General features: G+C 41.1%; 2 protein-coding genes across 6 annotated transcripts in view; one reads left to right on the top strand and one right to left on the bottom strand.

Moving 5' to 3' along the window:
* Positions 1-4,070: 4,070 nt before the first annotated feature.
* ckmb (creatine kinase, M-type b) lies at positions 4,071-9,857 on the top strand. The gene is made up of 9 exons (XM_089014411.1): positions 4,071-4,229; positions 5,509-5,621; positions 5,727-5,823; positions 5,903-6,057; positions 7,217-7,349; positions 7,962-8,133; positions 9,002-9,125; positions 9,190-9,379; positions 9,454-9,857. Exons 2-9 carry the CDS (start codon positions 5,529-5,531, stop codon positions 9,630-9,632), a joined length of 1,143 nt encoding a protein of 380 aa, XP_088870537.1. The 5' UTR covers positions 4,071-4,229; positions 5,509-5,528; the 3' UTR covers positions 9,633-9,857.
* A 1,543-nt stretch (positions 9,858-11,400) lies between these two features.
* mark4b (MAP/microtubule affinity-regulating kinase 4b) overlaps positions 11,401-22,201 on the bottom strand; it is a 30,572-nt gene continuing 19,771 nt past the window's right edge. For 2 of the 5 annotated variants that reach the window (XM_089014398.1, XM_089014397.1), the window contains exons 9-17: positions 22,075-22,194; positions 21,827-21,926; positions 21,646-21,755; positions 20,535-20,718; positions 20,247-20,467; positions 18,767-18,855; positions 17,293-17,580; positions 14,009-14,053; positions 11,401-12,497 (exon numbers count right to left, since the gene is read on the bottom strand). In XM_089014398.1, the coding sequence (XP_088870524.1) occupies positions 12,164-12,497; positions 14,009-14,053; positions 17,293-17,580; positions 18,767-18,855; positions 20,247-20,467; positions 20,535-20,718; positions 21,646-21,755; positions 21,827-21,926; positions 22,075-22,194 (1,491 nt within the window). In that variant the 3' untranslated portion in view covers positions 11,401-12,163. Of the gene's footprint in view, positions 12,498-13,665; positions 13,688-14,008; positions 14,054-15,572; positions 15,656-17,292; positions 17,581-18,766; positions 18,856-20,246; positions 20,468-20,534; positions 20,719-21,645; positions 21,756-21,826; positions 21,927-22,074; positions 22,195-22,201 lie in introns of all 5 variants that reach the window. The other 3 variants (XM_089014400.1, XM_089014402.1, XM_089014399.1) reach the window with 3 other exon arrangements.

Genomic DNA, 22,201 nt, shown 5'->3' with positions numbered 1-22,201 from the left:
AAGATTGTTGCATTGTTGCAAGATAGTGAGCATCTAAAATAGCCAATCCACGAAATAATGCATACTGTCATTAAGAGCAATTAGAGCAAAATAGGGTGAGAGAGAGAGTGAGAAAGAGGGAGAGATGGATGGAGACAAAAAAGAGAGAGAGAAGGGAGAGAGAGATGGAGAGAGTGTGTGTGTATGTGTGTGTGTGTGTGTGTGTGTGTGTGTGTGTGTGTGTGTGTGTGTGTGTGTGTGTGTGTGTGTGTGTGTGTGTGTGTGTGTGTGTGTGTGTGTGTGTGTGTGCGCGTGTGTGTGCGTGTGTGTGTGTGGGGGGTCATACGCAGGGACAGCTGAGTCAATGGAATCCAATAGCGGGTCTGGCTGAGGAGGCACCACTAAAATAGTCAAGAGTGTAAAAGTTGAACAAGTGCGACTTGATCACTTTGTTCGGTTAATGTTTCATGAAAATAAATAAATCCATATAAATCGCCTCACCCCCCCCACCCCCCAATTTCAATTGATTTTTTTAATTCCAAATTTGGCTGTGAACATGGTGATGGCAACCATATATGACGTGGCGATGATACGTGACATGTACGTCCATAAAAATACCTTGCATGACCACCAAGACCAGTAAAATGTAACACCGGAGGGGCAGTTGCTTTGGAAAGACAACAACGTCACAGATGACATGCAGAAAAGATAGCCAACTCAAAAATGACGTGTTTATTAGTCAGATGTAGATATCAGAAATGCATCCACTTTTTGGTTTTTATTTTGCGACGTTCACCTAAACAACACTCCTAGGTCATCACAATATCCCATCACTCGTGAGCTTTGTTTTCAACAGGCCTTCAGGGTATATATAGACCTGCTGATGGTTTTGCATGAACCGTGTGGGTGACCCCTTCAACAATGTGCATTTAGCGAGTTGTAAATATTGATATTATATAACATAACGTTATTGGAAGAGAGGGCCATTACAACTGTGAATTCTGTGAAACGGTAGAAATGTTTACACAACAAATTGGCAGACACATACTTTTAAAATGAAAAATCAAGCATAACAGCAGCGTTCTGGGTCCTTAGGACGTTTTCAAAGTGCCGATACATGTGTGGAACCGTCGCAGCCTGGAATTGAAGCGGATTTACGTGGGGTAGGAGATATGAGACAATATCTCTTCGTCAATGGATGCTACAGCTTCGTGCTTGCTTTCAACATTTCGCTTGTAGCAGACGTGCACATCCACCATGATGTCCCTGATCCACTGGTGAAAAGGATGCTTTGATCTTCTCCTCTTTCATCTAGAACTGCTTCATGCAACAGAGAGGGTGTACAAAGTGCTTATACAACAATAATACATTTCATTTATAAGCGCCTTTCAAAACTCTCAAGGACACTTTACAGTCACAGGATATAAGTTTGAATGACTGTCTTTTGTATTGTGTCACATTATTCAGTTTTTTACCTCAATGTTGTTGCAAGAGTGGCTCCTTTACAGCAGCTTTTTTCTACTTCTTCCTTTCCTTTCCTCCTGCTTTCATAACATTGCTGCTGGGAAATCATCATAATGCAATGACACATTGTATGCATTCATGTTTGGGACCAAGAACTTGTTTACCATGAGGTTATGTACCATAACGTCGTAAGTCATAATGGTGTATACCATGCAGTTATTTTCAGTCATGTTGTGGAGTAAAAACACCGTATGGATTGATGTCATGATCCTTTGTGCGTCAAAATGCAGTATGCATTGATCTATTTTACCATCAAGTTGTTTGTCCTTTATGTTGCATACATGAATGTGAATAATGACTGACACGGTGTCACTACTTATATAACTGCCCTTGTGGGCAGCTGTGGTACCGTGAGGGGTGTAATTTGTGTGTGTGTGTGGATGTGTGTGTGTTAGATGGGGGTGGATGCTGATCCAGTGTGCATCTAAAGTGGGAAACTGGATCTGTGCCACAATAGCATGTGATCAGGGGAAGACACGCGCACGCACACACAGTGATAGTGATATAAATGTTAGCTTGAAATGCTTGATGTCACTATATACAAACATTATATTGAAATATTTTTTAAAAAGTTGCTTGTATGAGCCAGTGGTCTGGAGTCGTCTGGGAAAAAGCTGTTGTGTTTAATTTAGGACAATGAAACAAGAGACCAAGGGAGGATTTAGAACACGGAGCGCGACACTCGATACTCATGCGCGGCCCAAACTGTCTGTCTGTTGCTGCGACTCAGTACGCCCACTTTACAAAAACAACTTTGGCCTGATGTGAATATTTTATTTCCTTATTTTAGGACAGGATCTCGCTCTGTGTTGTTGCTGGTGAAGTATCCAACATGTCCGCCTTAATCTCAGTATGATTGAATAAGCTACAGGCGGATGACTGAGGTTTAGCAAATTAGCAGCCGGTGCAAACACTCACGCAGCTTTGAGAGCAATCGGAGCAAAGTTTCACATTATGTTGGTGCCATTTGGATTGGATTGGATTGGATTTGCCTTTATTAGTCTCGCAGTGGAGAAATTTGACTGTCATTGCTGGACATCTCTGGGGCGATTGCGCTTTTTTTGCGCCTGTAATGGGCAGCATTTTCAAAGCCACGCTTTGTTCAGTGGAAAGGTCGGTGCTGTTGGATGGATGGATGGCTTGAGGAGCCAGCGATGAGAAGGAGCGTCAGTGCTTATGTCGCTGCTTGGAATTGAAGCAGGTTTACATGGGACAGGAGAAGTGAGACATTCTCTTTTCGTCAATGAATATTACAGATTCGTGTTTGCTTTCAACATTTTGCTTGTAGCAGACGTGCACATTTCACCATGACGTCCATGATCCACTAGTGAAAAGGACGCTTTGATCCTCTCATTTTTAATGTAGAACTGCTTTATACAACAAAAATTGATTGACTGTCTTTTGCGTTGTGTCACATTTTTATTTTTTCTACTTCAAGATGGCACAGTAAGAATGCATGCCTTCACCACAGGTCCTGTATTTTTTTTCTATTTCTTCCTTTCCTTTCTTCTTAATTTCATTGCTTTGCTGCTGTGTAATGTAAATTTGTTCACTGCGAGACTATCAAAGGCTAATCTAATCCAATCCATTACGAGAGGGGGCATTTTAGGAAATTGACCCCGTGATCCCACACCCCAAACCATCCGTCTTGAGTCATGTGATCTCTTCCATGTCTCAAGAAGCTGGTGTTGAGTTTCACTGAGGGATGGTATAAAGCTAATAATGCACTGAAAATACTTGGCTACTTGCCAAAATGTTAAGATCGGCTCAAATGTTACATATATGACCCATTACACAGGGCATATATGTTGCTCACTGTGCCGCCCCCAATCTTCAATATACTCTTGTAAATATGTTACAGTTAAACACGGTTAAATATAGTGTGTAGCACATCCTACAGTGGTTGCTAGCTTGACCACGTCATATTGAATAGCATATGATTGAAGATGGCAATGTTTAAAATGGCTTAGTTGAACAGACGTAGTGTAGTGTAAGAGCAATTCAAGATGAAAAAGTACAGCTAGTTTTGGTCATGAACTCACACTTAACGTTATCTAGCTAGCTACCGAGCTATCTATTTGGCTTGCTCTCTATTAACTATCTGGATGGCTATTTGGCTAGCTATCTAATGGCTATCTGATAGCTATCTATTAGCTGTCTAGCTGCCTGGCTAGCTATCTAGCTAGCTATCAAATAGCTATCAGTAGTGATCTATTAGCTAGCTGGCTAGCTTTCTATCTACATTATTTGAGTTACTTCCGGGTTGAGTGAACGCTGGCGCGTGTGGCTGCCACTGCTCAAAAAAACTTATCCCTGCGAATGTAAAGTGACCTTGAGAGTTTTGAAAGGCGCTTAAAATGAAATGTATTATTATTATTATTATTATTACATCCTTGAATATAGCTGAGAACACGCTTATGAACACATTACACACACGCAGACACACAAACACGCTAGTCCTGCCGACTGCGGCGGTCCGCGAGGTGAAAGTTCTCTATGTTCCTTCTGCAGCTGTCACCCCAACCACATTTCCTCGTTGCCTTTTACAACAGTCTGCTCGCGATCGTCCAATCACACCGGAGCGGCCTGAGTCCTCTCAGCCAGTCGTGTTGGAGGTGACACTATAAAAGTCAGCGTCCAACACCTAGCACATTTGGGCAACCCCTACATTTGGTGGACAGGATCTGATCCCAGGATCTGTTACCTCTCTCTTTCCTCTTGAGCAGGTAACGCTGTCAATCATGTCGCAGTTTAGGCTTGTGTTGATCTTTAAAATAACAATGGTGGTATTTGTCATTTAAATGTTTGGTTGTGCTCATTTTGTTGCAAGAAATCTGCTGCAAAAATAACATTTGTGGTCATTAAGATTGTTGTCGCAAGGCTCCAAGGGTCCACAAGTGTGATTAGTTTTACTTGATGCAAATTTGACTGAAAATGACACAGAACATAATGAATCAGAGGAACATAAAACCAGCGGACTCATTAAAAAGTGCAAAATTTCATTTAATTAAATTGGCATAAAATTAAAGTGAACGGAAAAAACACATTAAAAACAATATAAACTTTTCACAAGTACGAAGAGTGAAAAAGATCATTTGAAAATATTTTTTATTATTTAATTTTAAATTGAAATTATTTGCATGACGAAAAGGATCGAAAAGTAACATTCAAAAACAACAATAAAAATGGTTAAAAATACTAAAAGTGTATTTTTGAAGTACAGTATTTAGTTGTAAATACCAATTATAAAAATATTTAAATATAAACATCTTTGCCCAAACTACACAAGATCAACAATAGTAATCATTTTAAAAAATAATGGTTACACTCTAAGAAGTTAGATTGTTCTTTTTTTACTTTTATGAATAATTGTTGCGCAGTATTGGGAAAGCATCGAAAATTCAGGCTTCTACTTTTGAACTGCTGGAGGGTGGAACGGGCGTGATGATGTTTTGAGCTTGAATCAGATGCAACAGATTGATTCACACACACTCCCTTTCCTTTTTAGTGACTTGGACGAATGAGCTGTGAGGGGGGGAAGCAATGGGAGGGATTTCTAGGTTATTAATAATCCTCCCTGCTGAGAGTGGAGGTCTTGCGGTGGAAGAGTTGAACGGCACAGCTGGGAAAGACGTTGACAGAGTGACACTCAGACACAGATACCTTTGACTTTGAGCAAACACTTCAAGGCTTCCACTTCTATCAATCAGAGCAGTGACGCAAAAGGAGAGAAATGTAAATTTCTCCACTGTGAGACTAATAAAGGCAAATCCAATCCAATCCAAATCCAATCCAAAGGCAGGTAGGGAGCTTGGCGGAGAATGAGAAGGTGTCTCCTATTCTCTCAAAGAATTGTCAACAAAGCCATTGAAGCACTCGGAGAGACCTCTGACAATGCTAAGGGTGCTTAATTCATTGAAACAAACACACACACACACACACACACACACACGGACACGGACACTTTCGTCAATATGTCATGATTCTGAATGTATTTTTTGACAGTTGGAGCAAAAATTGCAGCCATGGCCAAGAATTGTCACAACGACTACAAGATCAAGTTCTCAACGGACGACGAGTTCCCCGATCTGTCCAAGCACAACAATCACATGGCCAAGGTGGCGCACAGTTACATTTACTATATATGAATGCAATATGATTTGGATACATACAGTATATCTATAAAAATATATGTACAAATGTTGTCCCCCTTCATGACGAAGATACTGACCAAGGACATCTACGGAAAACTGAGGGGCAAGTCCACCCCCAGTGGATTCACCTTGGATGACGTCATCCAGACTGGTGTAGACAACCCTGGTAAACCGAGCTCCAAACACTTTGCAGTTTTGACTGAAAAAAGAAGACATTCCACCAACCTTGGCAAACTTCTCCTCAGGACACCCCTTCATCATGACTGTGGGCTGCGTAGCCGGTGATGAGGAGTGCTATGAGGTTTTCAAGGACCTGCTGGACCCGGTCATCTCGGACCGTCACAATGGTTATGGACCCAGCGACAAGCACAAGACCGACCTGAACTTTGAGAACCTAAAGGTAAGTTCTTCTTCATAGATGAAGAACATAGACAAGAAAATAGTACATTCATTAAAAAAGTGATAACTTCAAAAATTGAAGGCAACAAACTTGGATCAAGTTTTCATTTTGTCACTTGAACGAAATGTTTTCAGTTTCTTCTTGGATTCCAACTCAAAGTCATACGTTAAAACAACTTGCTGGTCTTATTGTACAGTGATACCCGAGTTTACGCTCTTAATTGGTTCCCAGGAAGTGTGGGTAAGGCGAAAAGTGTCTTCCAAACATTAGTTTCCCATAGGAAACCATTAAAAATGAGAATAATCTGTTTCCAGGTCCCCATAAAACATAATTTTCTACTAAATAAGCCTTAAAACTACACAAAATCTACCAGATTTATGTGTAATAAATGTGCTATTGTATTGTAATTAAAGGATTAAACTGTAATGTATAATAAAGTCGTTTTATTTACCTTTGTGATGGTCGTTGATGTAGTTGCCTTTTGATGATATCCGAGTGAAGTTGCCGTGCTTTCTCTGCGATAATACCCTCACACACTGTCCCCTGCTCGCCGCTTTTTGTTAATCCAAATTAACAGAAATTTTTCAACCTCTTCTATTGCCCAAGACCGTTGCTTAGACAACACAGAAACACCTTTAGCCAGTCGTAGCAATAGTCGACTTAGCATACTGGTACTGGGACGCTAAGTCACACAAACGCACACCTCGTTCGTGTTTTTCGATGATCTCCTTCTTCTGCTCGACCGTAATTTTCTTTCGTGTCCTCTTCGGCTTAACACGAGCCTGTGGTGGTGTCTTTTTCGGTCCCAAAAAAACACTCCAAGTATCCACTCCATAACAAACACATCTGCAAAGAGTGCACTCAAAGAATTTGGGTGTGGAAAAGTAGTCCGGCACCCACAGCGGCGCTGTTCGGCCGTGTGGTTTGGTGTTCTTCCGCCGAAAACTAGTCCGCCAGCCATTGTGGCGCTCCGTGTGTTTCCCGAAAACTAGTTTGTATGCCAAGATTATATTCTCGCGAATTTAATGTTCGTAAGGTGAAAAGCGTTCGGAAGCCAAGGTATCACTGTACTAACATTACAGTCGTGAGTAAATGTATCCAATTTAAACCCTCTTTTAGAAGCAAAAAATTATTAATGCCTGTTTGTTTGTTCTTGCAGGGTGGAGATGACCTGGACCCCAACTACGTTCTGTCCAGCCGCGTGCGTACTGGCCGCAGCATCAAGGGCTTCACCTTGCCACCACACAACAGCCGTGGAGAGCGTAGAGGCATCGAGAAGCTGTCTATCGAGGGTGACTAGCTTATCAGAAAATGTTCAGACGTATTGATTCCTATACGAAAAAAAATATCTCATTAGGTAATTGGTTTATCCATTCTTTTATATGAACCGCTGATCAAATCAACAACCAAAAATATCCATTCAACAATATCTTACTTGGATTAGTCAATAATAGCTTTGGTAGTTAGAAATACATAAAAATAAATCAGCATTAAGTGCAATTCCAAAATAAGAATAGATTATTTGAAAAATGTCCATCTACAGTCAATGTTAATGTATTCATTCAAAACACATTTTTTGACACATTATACTGACTAATAACAATGAAGACAATATGACTATTTTTTCACTATTTTCAATGACCAGGTAGTCCTGCCATGCCTGTCAACTCGTACATTTTCCCTGTATTCGATGCGTTTTTTTACCATTTAAAAAAAATGTATGGGACACTACAACCTTCATACAGGAATTGTATTCATTTATGAGGGCAGCTATTAGCCAAGGTTGACAAGTACTCTCTGTCCCGCCAAACAAAAAAAATGGCGGACTATCCCAGTTGTCTTCGGGTAACTGTCTTAGTGACCCTTGCACAAAAGGAAACGCTAGCATTGTCTTGCTTCCATAGCCTTGGCCAGCCTGGAGGGCGAGTTCAAGGGCAAGTACTACCCTCTGACCGGCATGACCGACGCAGAGCAGGAACAGCTGATCGCCGACCACTTCCTGTTTGACAAGCCCGTGTCTCCGCTACTGACATGCGCTGGCATGGCCCGCGACTGGCCTGACGCCAGGGGTATCTGGTGAGTCCATAAACAACCCATACGCATTTCCTCAACCTCCTGAGTTATTTCAGGATTTAGTGAGATGTTTGCTTGGTGGCGTGGCTTGATATTTTGCAGCGGCGGGCCGTGGATTTCACCGCTAAACCTTCAATAGTGTTACGTCTCAATTAATCCAGACTGAAAAAAGTTAGGTGTGATTTACTATAAGTCCACTAGAGGGTACCATTAGCCAGGAAATAACCGACCGGTCTTTCTTAATGATGTCCATTTTTTCTTGAAAAGTATGTTTTGAAAATGGCTTCAACAGTAAATATCAAACCAAATCCATTTCTTCTCTCCCTTCAGTTATTGTGGGTTGACTGTTATTGTGGTTGAAAACTGCTATTAAATCAACCCAATATATAAAATTTGTTTATGCAGCTTGCTACCGATACAGTGTGCTAGCTCTGGCCAGTATGCGATTGTCACTCCGGCTTGTGATCAGAGCATATCTCGCAAACTATGATTGGCTAGTGACGAGCCAATCATAGTTTGCGAAAACTGTGACGTTTAACAGCACCTTCAAGAAGGCGTTGGTTTTGGGTTGCCAACTCGAAATCTGATTGGTCGGAGCAACAGTTTGCAGAACTGATTGTAAATTTACTGATTGTAAAAAATAATGGGGGAAATGTGATTGGTTAAGTGCTTCAATACGAAAACACACATTTGGAAGCAGTGCAACAGGGGAAATGTAATGAAAGGAAGGAAATTATTGAAAAAGAATTCATGGACAAAATATAGTTAACAGTTATCAGTCCGTGAGTCAGATATTTTTAGGCCAGCAGAGAAGGCTTAGCAGGCCTGGAAATATTCTATTTTGTGATGGATCATTGATTTGGTAATGCAGGCACAACGACAACAAGACTTTCCTGGTGTGGGTGAACGAGGAGGATCACCTGCGCGTCATCTCCATGCAGAAGGGCGGCAACATGAAGGAGGTGTTCAGGCGCTTCTGCGTGGGTCTGCAGAAGGTAAGCGAAAAACAAACCGATAAAACAATCAATGAATAAGTTGACAAGTTGGCTCTTCCCGCAGATCGAGGAGATCTTCAAGAAGCACAACCACGGCTTTATGTGGAACGAGCACCTGGGCTACATCCTTACCTGCCCATCCAACTTGGGCACCGGCCTGCGCGGCGGCGTCCACGTCAAGCTTCCTAAGCTTAGCACGCACCCCAAGTTTGAGGAAATCCTCACCAGACTGCGCCTGCAGAAGCGCGGCACAGGTACCACCATCATATTCTAAAAGAGTGAATAAAACTGCTCATCGACCAAACTCGTTCTTGCTTTCTTTCTCTAGGTGGCGTCGACACGGCCTCCGTGGGAGGCGTGTTCGACATCTCCAACGCTGACCGCCTGGGTTCCTCCGAAGTGTACCAGGTTCAGTTGGTGGTGGATGGTGTCAAGCTGATGGTGGAGATGGAGAAGAAGTTGGAGAAGGGCGAAAACATCGACGGCATGATCCCCGCCCAGAAGTAAACGTAAAGACCAACAACCATCACGATGACCATGACTGTGTTTTTTTATACACATTTCAAAAACAAAGCCTGGTTGTTCCTTGACATAGTCAGTATCCTCCATTATTTTCTTTTCCCCTCCTCTTTTTCTCATCTGTGACATCCTGGGATCGATCCATCTGCCCAATATTTCTCTGGTTGTAAATTAAAGATGGATTAATAAACAAATGCCCCATTTAAAAACAAACTACTTGGTGTCTTGTGTTCTTTTATGCTAACTGATTAGCATAGCTGCATACCTGAAATGGAGAATAGCCAATCAACGAACAGTGCACGCCACATAAGACATGTTAGCAGTCTCTCAAAAAATACCCCCCCTTCACACACAATTTTTGTGCATTAAATATACTTTACAGTAAAAAAGTATGACAGAAATGCAGTCAGTAAAACATATTTTCCAGCCATATTATTTAGAAATAAAAAAATGAATTCTTACCTTCAAAGCATTTCTTCAAGCCTCAAGAACACTGCACTTTTTTTTTACCACATTACAACTCCTGCAACCCAAATGCTATTTAGTCATTTTATAAAAAATCAACGCACACAACGTTGTCAGTTCCAAGGTGTTAAGTGCGATGTTCACAACAATATTTCACATTTGCTCACCAATGATGGTAGCAACACGTTCCTGATTGCTGCTTACCCAAAATTAATTACTGTTAATGAGTTAATTTCTCTCCCCGATGAAACGTAAGGGCATGAGAAAAAAAGATGATCTGGGAATATGAGAGGTTGAAAGTTTTTTTTTTATTTATAACACATGATGTTTTGAGGACTGCAGCTCGCTCCATAAATTAAAAACAGTGACGGCTACAAAAGGCGCTAAAGTGGAGTCCCCCCCCACCCAAAGTAAGAAGAAAAAAACAACACAGTCTTCAGTCACCAGCTGAAGACCAGTCACAAACTGAGAAAATCATTTTGTCTCTCCATTGGTTAGTCTTTCCCACTGACGCAGATCATCCTGTATTTGGTGCACACGCAGAATGATCAAAACTGCAAAATGATGCAACGGTGTTGCCAATGTAACGAAGCTTGTCAGGAAATAGTGTCTGTTCGTGTTAACCCAAAAGTATATCACACGTGGTAAGTGCTCAATCAAAAATTTCTTGTGAACGTTAATCAGCATTTCTGTGCCAAAGCTAACATTGTGATGCTAGTTAGCAAAAATGTCTCTGAGCAAGTCCAATTGGATATTTGCATTCAGACAATGAAACATAATTTTGACTGTCAGAAAGTTTTTTTTAATGCTAACATCACAATAATTGATAGTCAAATGTGTGTGTGCGCGTGAACCAACAAATCCAATCTGCCCCGTCTTTTAATAAACAAACAAAAAAGAAAAAAAAAATCCTCACTAAACAAAGCAGAAATTTTTGTAACTGTTTCCTGCATGTCACCCACGAGCGGCCGCATGTCAAATGCAGCATTGTCACTTCGGCATGTAACACATTTTTTTTGCTGTCTGTTAATTTTAATCAAAAGTTGATAAATGTGACTGTAAATATCAGCGCTTCAGGAAGGAAAAATGAAAAATTAATCAGAGAATGAAACCATCGGAAATTATGAACAGGTATTAAGACCGCAAAAGAACACACAAAAAATACATTACATGACCAGATTCAAATTGGGATGTTATATAATTTATATTGTTATGTTGGGGGAGGGGGGATAAAATAGAATCTGATGAAAATTAAATGATACTTATTCAACAACAAAAGTAGAAATGTAAGGAACTCAAATTCTAATGGGAATTATTTTGGAAAACTTTAATAAATAAGTTCTTGAAATAATGTGATTTTTTTATTGCAAAGGGACACTTTGTATTGAAAATAATTAGAAATAACGATCAAAGTAACTTACGTTGTCTCTTTGAACAAAACTGATTTTCTTTTTAAACAAAATGACTATTCGCCACTCCTAATTGTTTTTAAAATGGTGATCCAGACTTCTTTTCCTCAGAAGAAATCCTGAAAAAAATGAATTTATTCATGTTTTTTCCCTCTTAAAAATGTTTTTTTTTCAAAGAAATAAGTTTTTTTTCCCTTGAAACAAACTTTATTCTCAAAATTCTTCCGATTGTTTTGAAAATTAGTGTTCCCTCAAAAATTCTGACTTCCAAAAAACAAAAGAAAACCAATTGCTTTTCAATATGTGTATTTTTACTTTTTTCTTTGAAAAATACAGGATTTCTTTGAACAAAAAGGACAATTCTCATGAGATTATTTTTCTGCCCCCGACTTTATTATACGATAGTTCTGACTTTAGTCTGAGTATTTTGTATTCTTTTGATGTGGTCTTAACACTCGTTGGTTGCTGATCAGTCAAATTTGATGAAATAAAGTGTGTTTGAGTGATGTAGTCTTTTTGCTTGTTTTCACTAGTTCGAGATGGGACACAGAACGAGAGTCTTTGGCGGAGGCATGGCAAGGAGTTTGCACCGATTTCCTCCCAGCCATTTCAGTATTTCACGACTTAGCCTCTGCCCCTCAGCCCTCAGAGCTCCAGCTCCTTGGACACTTTGGTGGCAATGTCCCTGAAAGCGAGCGGCGCCCCCCAGAGGCGCTTAAAGCGCACGCCGCTGCTCTGCGCCGGCCCGCCAGGCAACTGGCACACTTCGGCCTCAAATGCCACGCGGGCGCCAGCCGCTCCATGCGTGCAGGACAGCAGGAAGGGACCCGCCAGATGGACTTGGCAGCCGCAGCCCTGGGCCGCCTCCCGCAGAGCCAGGACCACTTCGGCCGGGTCGCGGGGGCTGCGGACCCTTACATCCCAGCCGCTTCGGGGGGTCCTGGGCTCTGCCGCTTTCTGATGCCCAGATATATGGCGACTGAATCAAATGTGTGCGGTGGAAGAGAGAGGAGGGGATTTATAGAAGTGAGTGAGTGGTGAGTTTGGATGAGTTTGATGCGGAGAAAGGAAGAGGAAAAATAGATTATTGTCACAAATTAGCTCCATTTGAATACAATTTCTCTTTATGTATATACGAATTAAGAGCTTTTGGTCATTAATTGCTGACAACTAGACAGAACTTGCACTAAGACTTGTGTTATAAAAACAATGTTAATGTATTTCATATTTTATGTATATTTAAAATCTTTGCGTGTGTGCGTGCATAAATATATCTTAATATATACACATACACGGTCAAACCTCGGTTTTCGAACATCTCGGTTCTCGTCCAATTCGGTTTTCAACCAAAAATTGAGTTTTTTATGCCCAAATTGAGCACAACGGAATGCGCCACTCGACTACCCTCTTCCTCCTTATCCGTCACATCCTTATACGTCACATCCTCGTGTCGTGCCTTCCTCATTGTGACGCATTAATATTGTTGAATAAAGCTTTTTTTTAAACGAAGAGGCAGGCGTGTTTGGCTGAGATCTCTGCAAATCGGACATTATCCTCATGTAGTGTTCCATTGACTTGATGTTGTTTGTATTGCTCAATCGCAATTAAAAAAGCAGACATGTCTGGTTGAGATCACTGAAAATCGGACTGAATGTTCATGGTAAAATCGGTGAAAATAAAACATATTACAGGTAGTTTGTTTTTATAGTATTTTACAAATGACATGCAATATTATTACATGTTTATTCAGTTGATGCTGTAAAATAGTAAAAAAGTGATTTACATTTTTTCTAGACTTGCAACAGATATATATTTTTTTACATTTATTATAATGGAAAATGCTGTTTCGGTTTTCAAACAGGTTTCTGGAATGATGATGGTCGAAAACCGAGGTATTACTGTATACATAGTATCAGGATTGTTGTAGATGCTACATGTGCTGAAATACATTTTGCGCTGAATTATTTTTTATATACAATACAGTACAATGAAAAATGTAACTTTAGCGAATGATTACTTTATACATCACAAATTGAAAGAGGGTGAAAAAGGATGTCCATGCTGTGCAAATAGAATTGTCAGCTTTTTTTTTTAACGGAATGGTCAAACACGAGCAACCACAGCACGGCTAACTAGGCTAACATTACCTGCTGCTGTTAACCTGGGATACTGAGAGAAAGAACACAACTTTTCAGAAACAAAAGGCACCGTTGTGCACTAACGGTATGCTAATTATAATGCTATATGTATAATTAAATATAGATTTGTTAATTTAAATGGGATGCCACAGTATAATTACTGGTATTGTGAATATGTGTTTTTTTTTCTTAATACATTTTTTTGTAAAAAGACCTCTCCCATAAAATGATAATAATTTACAAAATATTTTTCTCCTAAACTATGTCTTTTTTAATTAAGAAAATTAACACTTTTTTTGCTCCATTGAAAAATTTGACGGAAATCTAGATCGAAATTTCTTTCACAACTCACCTTGTGACCGGAGATCTGCTGATTCTCTCAGGTTCGTCTGTGACCCTCAAGAGGAAAACAAAAAAAATGTCCATTAGACAACAACCAGAAGGGAAAAACAGCACATGAAAAAAAGACACCCCCTTGTTTAAAGGACAACCGACGTCTCCGGACAAGTTGTGTCCATAATTTGTAAAATGGCTTCAAATGACTTCTACTGAGCGTATTTTAATAAGATTCCACCGCATATAGCTATATTTTACGTTTTAAGACTTGCGCTGAATATTCAGGAAGTCTTGTTTTTGAGTTGGTGACGAGTCCGTACGTGACGTCACTAAAGGACCGCCCCTGACCGTAAAAAAAGACGCATTGTAGTGGTCCTTCCATCACGTCAATCCATCACGTTAATGTCTGGGGACCTCGTGTTGCACCCAAAAGCCGCCAGAAGAGGCCGTTCAAGTGCCATATAAGGAATTTATAAGCATGTGGAAACGGAGGTGGCCACAGGGGGTCGCCATTTTGTGCCTCTTTTTTGGGTGACAGATTTCCCCCCAATGTTGCCTCAAAATGACACAAATAAATTATTTAATCGATTGCAAACATGTATGCTTTCCTCTTCAGAACTATTTGAATCATATTCATAACTGGATGTGTAACAAGAAAGCATATTCTCCGAATCTGAAGCCATTGTTTTGATTCTCCAGCAATGCAAGACGTCTTGGCGTGACGTCACGAACTGGGGGCGGGACTTTTTGAAAATGCCCAATTCGCAGCTCAATTTTTTTGCAGATTTTGGACACTTTAAGGCATTTTTATTGGTGTTTTGCATTTGACTAAAAATATCATACTGCGTGTTTTGGGTATTTTAGATGCTATAAAATGTTTTTCTGATGTCAGTTAAAAAACAAAAAAGTGACGTCGGTTGTCCTTTAAGTTCTACTTCAATGCTGATTAAAGTACACAACACGGCTATTCATCCATCACAGTGACCAAATGTAAACAGCACACACAATGAATATGACAACTTCACACAAAACAGTCATGAGTTCTGCTGCATTTGTGTTGTGACTGATTTTATCTTGACACCTCAAAGACCTGTTGTGTGACAAAGTGAGGCTGAATAAATTAGGGGAAGAGTACAGGTGCATGATGGGAGGCCAGCAAAAGAATACAATAGCAGTATCAGAACAAAACCCAGAAGATGTTGGGGCAACATCAGCGCAAAGGAGATTAAAACAGCAAAGACACTCGCTCGCACAGGATCACAGGGGGACAAGCTGCCACCTTCTAACCCCCCCCCCCACACACACACACACACATGAACTGTAAGTCAGACACGCAAACACTGAAGACAGACACTCGGGTTGCTGCTGGTTACAGCCACTCTCAGATGCACATTCTGATTTCAAAGTTTAAATATAAAAAAAAAACCAACATTCTCACATACTGTACCGCCAATATACGTAAACAGCAAACCCCAACCACTGAGTGACAGGCACATGTAGATAAACACACACAGGTGGACAAAAGATGGACATGTTGCGAGACACACAGCAGCCAGAAAAGATGGGAAAGGAAAACTTACTAACTGTTTTTGTGGCTTGCGGTAGGTTGCAGCCCGACATGGATTTGTTTGAACTCTGACGCTTAGATGGGTCAAGAGTGACCCTGGAAGAAGAGGAAGAAGAGGTATGGAATGACAATCAGAGCAGGGAGAGGAGAGGAGGAAAACAACATGGAGGTGAGAGGAAACAAAGCAGAAGATTGAAGAAGAAGACAGGATGGCAAACCGGCAGGTGACTGGTGAGGGGAAGCAAACGTGGTTAGACAATCAAGCAAACATCGAAAAAAGAAAGTTGTCCACATCAGACGTACACCACCACGTGTCACAAAAACTGCCGAGAGGTTCCTTTCATTAAAGTCTCGTTCCCACCAATCCAATGTCCTGTTCACCCTGGCAGGTTTTTGTCACTAAGTTAAAAGTTTGACACAATCGTTACTTTTCTACGTTAAGATAACAAAACTGGGAGCGCAGGGGGTAAGTGTGGACGAGGGAAAGCGAAGGAGCGTCGCAACAGGGTAAACCTTACTTTGGTATCATTAGAACCTTTTTTGCATGCCTGGAGATCACCTTCTGGAAATAGGACCTCAGAGTTCTTGGAATGTTATCAGAGACTTATTTCTTGCCATGTGACTAGCCCTGGTATATAGATACAAAAACAGACTGAGGACTAAGTGATAACGAACCACGATTGTCCTGTGCACACTATGACTGAGCGATTAAAAAAAAAATACAATAGAAATCGCTCCTCCATTCTAAAATGCAATTGCAATTTAATGTGCTCTTCCTATCTATAAAACACTACCAATAAATTCATCTGTGCTACAATAAAATGTATCAAATTCACGACACAGAAATGTTTAAATCAGCCTAATGCGGAAAGGTTTGAGGAGCCCACGATGAGGAGAAAGGAACGTCAGCGCAAAGCGCCGTTGTGCATGTAGAACTGTCGCGGCTTGGAATTGAAGTGGATTTACGTGGGGCAGGAGATGTGAGAAAGTCTTTTCATCAATGGATGCTACAGTTTCGTGTCTGCTTTCAACATTTAGCTTGTAGCAGACGTGCACATTTCATCATGACGTTCCTGATTCACTGGTAAAAAGGACGCTTTGATCCTCTCCTAGAAAGTGCTAAAGATTGAAAGACTGTCTGTGTCCTTTGTGTTGTGTCACATTATTATTATTTTTATTTTCGACTTCAAGATGGCGCCGCGAGAGTGGCTGACTTTACAGCAGGTCCTGCATTTTGTTTTTTCTACTTCTTCCTTTCCTCACTTTGCTGCATCATTTCTCCACTGCACGACTAATAAAGGTTAATTCAATCCCAATACAAAAGTAAAGGCACATGGACCATAAATTAATAGGATTTTATTTTTGTTTAATTAAAATAGAATTAACTTGCTAAACACTCAGATGTGCTGCTTTTCAAGTGCTGACGACAAAAGCTTGACAAAATCTATACCTAGTATGGCGCAAATTGTTGTGAATGGTGGAAACGAGGCTAAAGATGCAAACCTGAGGCGGAAAATTTCTGGGCTTAATCGAAAAAGAAGCAAAGCTGACTGTTAGTGGATGAGATTATGTACTAAGAGAAGTCATTAAAATCAGTCCACAGCACAACATCATCTGGCACAGTTAAAAATGTCCGTTTTTCACGTGCTGACCATTTAGCCACAACGCTAGTCCAGAGTCAGCAGATGTGTCCTCTTCCCGCCATGATTTTCTCCCGCGGCTTCTCCTCTTACCTGCGGGTCAATTTGGAGGTGAGTTTGCTGAGCAGGTTGCTGGTGGCGCGTGGGGTCCTGGTACCAGGCAGGGTACCGCCAGCGTCGTGCGACAAGGTGGGCGAGGCCGGCGTCACATGTAAGGGCGGCCGGCGGTCTCGGATTTGCCCGCCGTGGAAGGTGCTCCTGGCCGTGGAGCCCCGGGAGAGACGCGAGGAGGGCGTGGAGGTGGAGGAGGACGACAGGCCGGATGCGCCAGTAATGCTGTGGGTGGAGGGAGAAGTGGGGGGCAGCCGATGGGAAATTGAACTGGGGTGGAAGAAAAAGAAGAGGAAAAATGTTTTTATTTTTTGCCCGAATGGAATTCCAGGAGGGCATTCGTCTTCTCATGGAGCACGAATGCATGGGCGCACCTTATCCTGCAATATTACCCGGTGGCTGCTTTTCATTTCGCTCTACATACCAGAAATGCATTCACACGGAGAGACGCACACCACACAAATCGCATATGTGAATGAAAGAAAGTAAATGTAAAAATCTTCCAAATAAAATACATCAGAACACAAGCGAGAGAAACACAGGAAAACTAAACATTGAACAATACACAAAAGGCTTTATTTTTGCTCTGCCTGAAACAATTTGTCCTGCTGCATCTTAGTTTAATTAATTGGACATTTTGTTCTTATGATTTGAGTTAAAAAGAGTTGTCGCAGAAAATCAAACTCGTTGGTCAAGGTTCCACTTTACATCGATGGGTAAAGTAATCTCGGATGACGGGCCAAGTGATTCTTCGCCAAATCCAAACCCAGACATTTTTTTGTGTATAAGCACAGGTAGACTCTTCTCAAATGTTAAAATAATTTAGTAAAGAATGTGTGCAGGTGCGTGGACTCGCACGTGCTTACCCCATCAAAGCAGTGTGGCATGGCATCAACATTGACAAAGCCTTGAAGGCAAATGTTGGCATGGCGTTGATGTGGGCACTGGGCCAATTGCCACTTTGTCAACACAATGCTGACTCCTATTTTATTATGCGCTGTCGTTTACGAAATAACTCTCGATTCATTCAAAATATTAACTAGCTTTTACTTTTCCAGGGTCAATAAAGATTCCAAGCATCACACTTGCAATTTAGAGCAGTAGGAGGAAATCCCAATGCCAACAAATGGAAAATATCCAAGGTCCACAAAGAACGTTGACAGTCTGAACTGTGAGACAGATGTGCTCACCACACATCTTGCATGCTGCTAGAAATTGAATTTCGTCCTGATACTTAATCACAAACATTAATTCATTTGATTTTCTTGCTCTTTGCTCTCCATTGTGTGACTATCAAGAGTCTTCAAAGAGCAAGTACTAGTAATCCAAATTGATTCGTTTCATTTAATCTTATTATGCTCGTGCTTCATTCTGAAATTAATGTTATGTAACGTCCCACAGTGATTTTAATCATATTTATTGGCCATTCGTGTCATCAGAAAGAAATGCTTCTCACCTGTTTTCTTTGCCATTTTGCAACGAGTGTCTGTCTGTGCTGCAGACGTACGTATTCCTTCGCGTCATGCCACGAGCAGCGACATTACTCTGTGAGGGGTGGGCAGGGGTAAGGTGGGGAGGGAGAGACGTCAACAACAAAATATGTCCAATTCAACAGAGGTGGGCTTCAGTCTCATATTGAATGAATGAGCATGTTATGAGTGAGTCTTAACACCTTTAAGGTTGACATTAAGAGTTTCTGGACAAATAAATTTCAAGTGAATTGAAAGTCAACTGATGCAACCTTGCGTGTCATTAAAAACACTAATCCATTTCACATTGTTCATAAAAATGAATGAATAAATAAATAAATAAATAAAAGTAGCTAAACGGCTAAATAGCATAACAACCATGACTATGTTTCCACTCAGACATTATTTCACAAAGCAGAGAAGAATAGAGAAGTAGCGTTTCATTTTGTGAAAATAGGTTACTTTAATTTGACATTCTTGAGTAAAATTGTGTTACGGTATTTTCCAGTGTATAAGGTGAACTGGAGTATAAGGCGCACCCCCAATGAATACTGTATTTTCACACATTTTCCATATAGAAGGCGCACTGGACTGTAAGGTGCATTTTCAACGAATGAAAACATTTTCCCCAAATACAATATATAAATATAAGGCCACACCACATCATAAGGCGTTACAGTAGAGGATGGGGTTACGCACAAATTCTTCTACAGGGGGAAATGGAGTCGGTGGCTGATGGCAGTAGTTGCGAGACCTGTTGTGGCTCAATATTACTTCACATATAAGGCGCAACTGCATATAAGACACAGGGTCATCTTTTGAAGAAAATTAAGGCTTTTGGGTGCGCCTTATACACCTGGAAATATGGTGTTTTCTTTAAATATTAAGGCAATTTATGCATCTGGAGGGCACATCCAATCGAAAAAGTTACTGTTATTTCCCCTGAACATTTCAAAATAACATGCATGAGAGCTGCAATTGTAGTACAGTGAAACTGAAATATTTTTTCTTATGAGTAACATACTTTCCGTATTGGACAGGAGCCCATGTCTGTTTTACACAAAAAAAAGTTCAGCGTGAGATCACAGATTGTTTCATATGCTCTGGTGACCACCTTCATAAACTATATGTACAATTACTTCACAAAATGTGATGCAGGAGCTGCGCTCCAGCTAGTTATGGCAAAGTAGTCAAACTTCACAACCAATTTGATGCTACCAAGTGTTAAGTAAGTTGAGTCCCTCGTAATTGTTAGCCAAGTAAATCCTAAAACGGCAACTGAAATCTGACTCGGGGGAAGTCATGTGACTCGAATCCAAAAGAGGACTCCCGCATATAAATACATTGAAGAGTTCATTTTGGGTTAATGTGGCTGCTGCTTGATTTTTCCTGGCTGATACTCATCTCATCACATGGATGAATGCACTCAATGGAACTCAGTGAACGATATAGATGTATGAACGTTACCGTGGTGGAATTGGCCTCCTTCCGTCTGTCGGGAATCTCAGCTTTGTTGGGATTGTGAGCCGAGCTGACCATTGGGCTAGAGGGCGTCGGGATGCTCCGAGAACCCACGGTATTGCTGCATGACTTGCGGACTGAGAGCCTTTCCTCTTTAAGTCCAGAAACTTCTCCCAGCCCACTCGGGCTGCGCTTAGGATGCGCTGACCCAGGTGCTGCAGGACCACCTGCGAGAGAAAAGATGCAATCAGATTAGGGCCAGTTTGAAGCTTCGGGGGATGTGATGTCACATACAGAAGTCAGAGTGCCGTCTTTGGCGCTGATAGGTGGAGACGCTGCGTTGTGGCTTGTAGGCTGAGGAGGAGGACGCAGCCACTGTGGACGATGTAGAGTGTTTGCTGGTGCCATTGACGATGGCGCCAGGCCGAACGCGAGCCAGGCTGAGACTGCTGCCTGACCGGGACACAGTGCTTTCGGCCTGAGACAACAGAGAGTGACTGCAATGACATTTTGTGGAGGTGTTGTGTCGGGAGTATGAATAGAGTACCGTATTTTCCGATGTATAAGGCACAACCCCAAGGAATGGGGTATTTTCAAACTTTTTCCATATACAAGGCACACCGGAGCATAAGGCGCACCTTCAATGAATGAAAAAAGTTTTCCAAATATAATATCTAAATATATAAAAGTTTCCAAATATAAGGCAAGCCACATTATAAGGGGGGGTTATGCATTACTTCTTCTACTGCGGGAAATTGAGTTGGTGGCTGCTTACAGTAGTTACGAGACCTGTTGTGGTTCAATACTACTTCACATAAGAAGCACCCACATAAAAGGTGCAGCGTCGTATTTTGAAGAAAATTAAGGCGTTTTGGTGTGCCTTATACACCGGAAAATACGGTACGGCATAGAAGAGCCAAGTTTGGCTAAGTTCAAAATAAATAAAAAAAGGCAAGAATCAGAATCAGAATCAGAATCAGAATACCTTTATTCGTCCCGCAATGGGGAAATTTGCAGAAGAAGAAGAATCTTATCATACTGAAATTGCATAACTATAATATGGAGTGAATCACATCAAAGTGATCCGTACAATAATTGCAGCAAATGGAATATCTTACATTGTCATTGAAGTGAATTGGATTGCAGCATATTGTAGTTGGCGTGAATCATATCATCCTACATCGAATCAGTTTGTATAATATTACAACTCACTGCAACTGACGTGAATCATGTCGTTGGCATGAATCGTGTCGTAATTGTAGTGAATGCCATCCGTCGTGTACTTGGAGTAAAGAATATCATAATTGGAGTGAATTGCACGTGAATGAATTGGAACACATTGAAATTTTAGGGGAACATCAAATTTGAGTATATCGGACAGAAACAAGCTCAATCCCATACTTGCCTCGTTCTTGCGTGCCAGCAGCAAGTACGTGGCCGTCACCTCGTTGTACTTGTGACTGACCAGAGAATCTCGGATCTCTTCCCTGGTGAAACCCATCCCCACCATCACATCTGCAACATCAATTGTCAAAGTCATGCAAGCGTCAAATCAGTGCTTTCATTGTTCTCGTGGGATTTCTCACCGATGCGGATGTTGTCGTTGAAGTCTTCTTCGGGTTCGTTGTGAGGTTTTAGTTCCTCCCCATCATAGCTCACATTGAGCCATTTGTCTTTCATGATTTGCTGGTAAATTCATTCCAGTAAAATTATTGCCAAAGTATGTTTTTACATAAACAGAATGCAGTAAAATAAATCATATCGAGAAATAATAAATCACTTTGAAATAAAATTGAACGAAGAGCCCGTTCTGACGACAAATGATGCCGCTCACCTCCAGTGAACAGCGCTTGGTTGGGTTGAGAACTAAGAAACGGCGCAGGATTCCCTCGCAGTCCGTGGACATGTAGAAGGGCACACGGTATTTCCCTCTCAGGACACGCTCACGCAGCTCCTAAATG

The sequence above is a fragment of the Hippocampus bargibanti genome, linkage group LG14 (genome assembly GCF_051943395.1).
Source record: "Hippocampus bargibanti isolate YZ-2025 linkage group LG14, ASM5194339v1, whole genome shotgun sequence".
Lineage (NCBI taxonomy): Eukaryota > Metazoa > Chordata > Actinopteri > Syngnathiformes > Syngnathidae > Hippocampus > Hippocampus bargibanti.
The sequence above is the reverse complement of the archived record's forward strand: the minus strand, read 5'-3'. Positions and strand labels throughout refer to the sequence as shown.

What these genes read in the sequence shown, in the direction of transcription:
- ckmb (XM_089014411.1), top strand. Translation starts at nt 5,529, where the DNA reads ATGGCCAAGAATTGTCACAACGACTACAAGATCAAGTTCTCAACGGAC. An exon ending in TGAACTTTGAGAACCTAAAG is followed by an intron (nt 6,058 to 7,216) that starts GTAAGTTCTTCT and finishes TTGTTCTTGCAG; the next exon opens with GGTGGAGATGACCTGGACCC. An exon ending in CCTGACGCCAGGGGTATCTG is followed by an intron (nt 8,134 to 9,001) that starts GTGAGTCCATAA and finishes TTGGTAATGCAG; the next exon opens with GCACAACGACAACAAGACTT.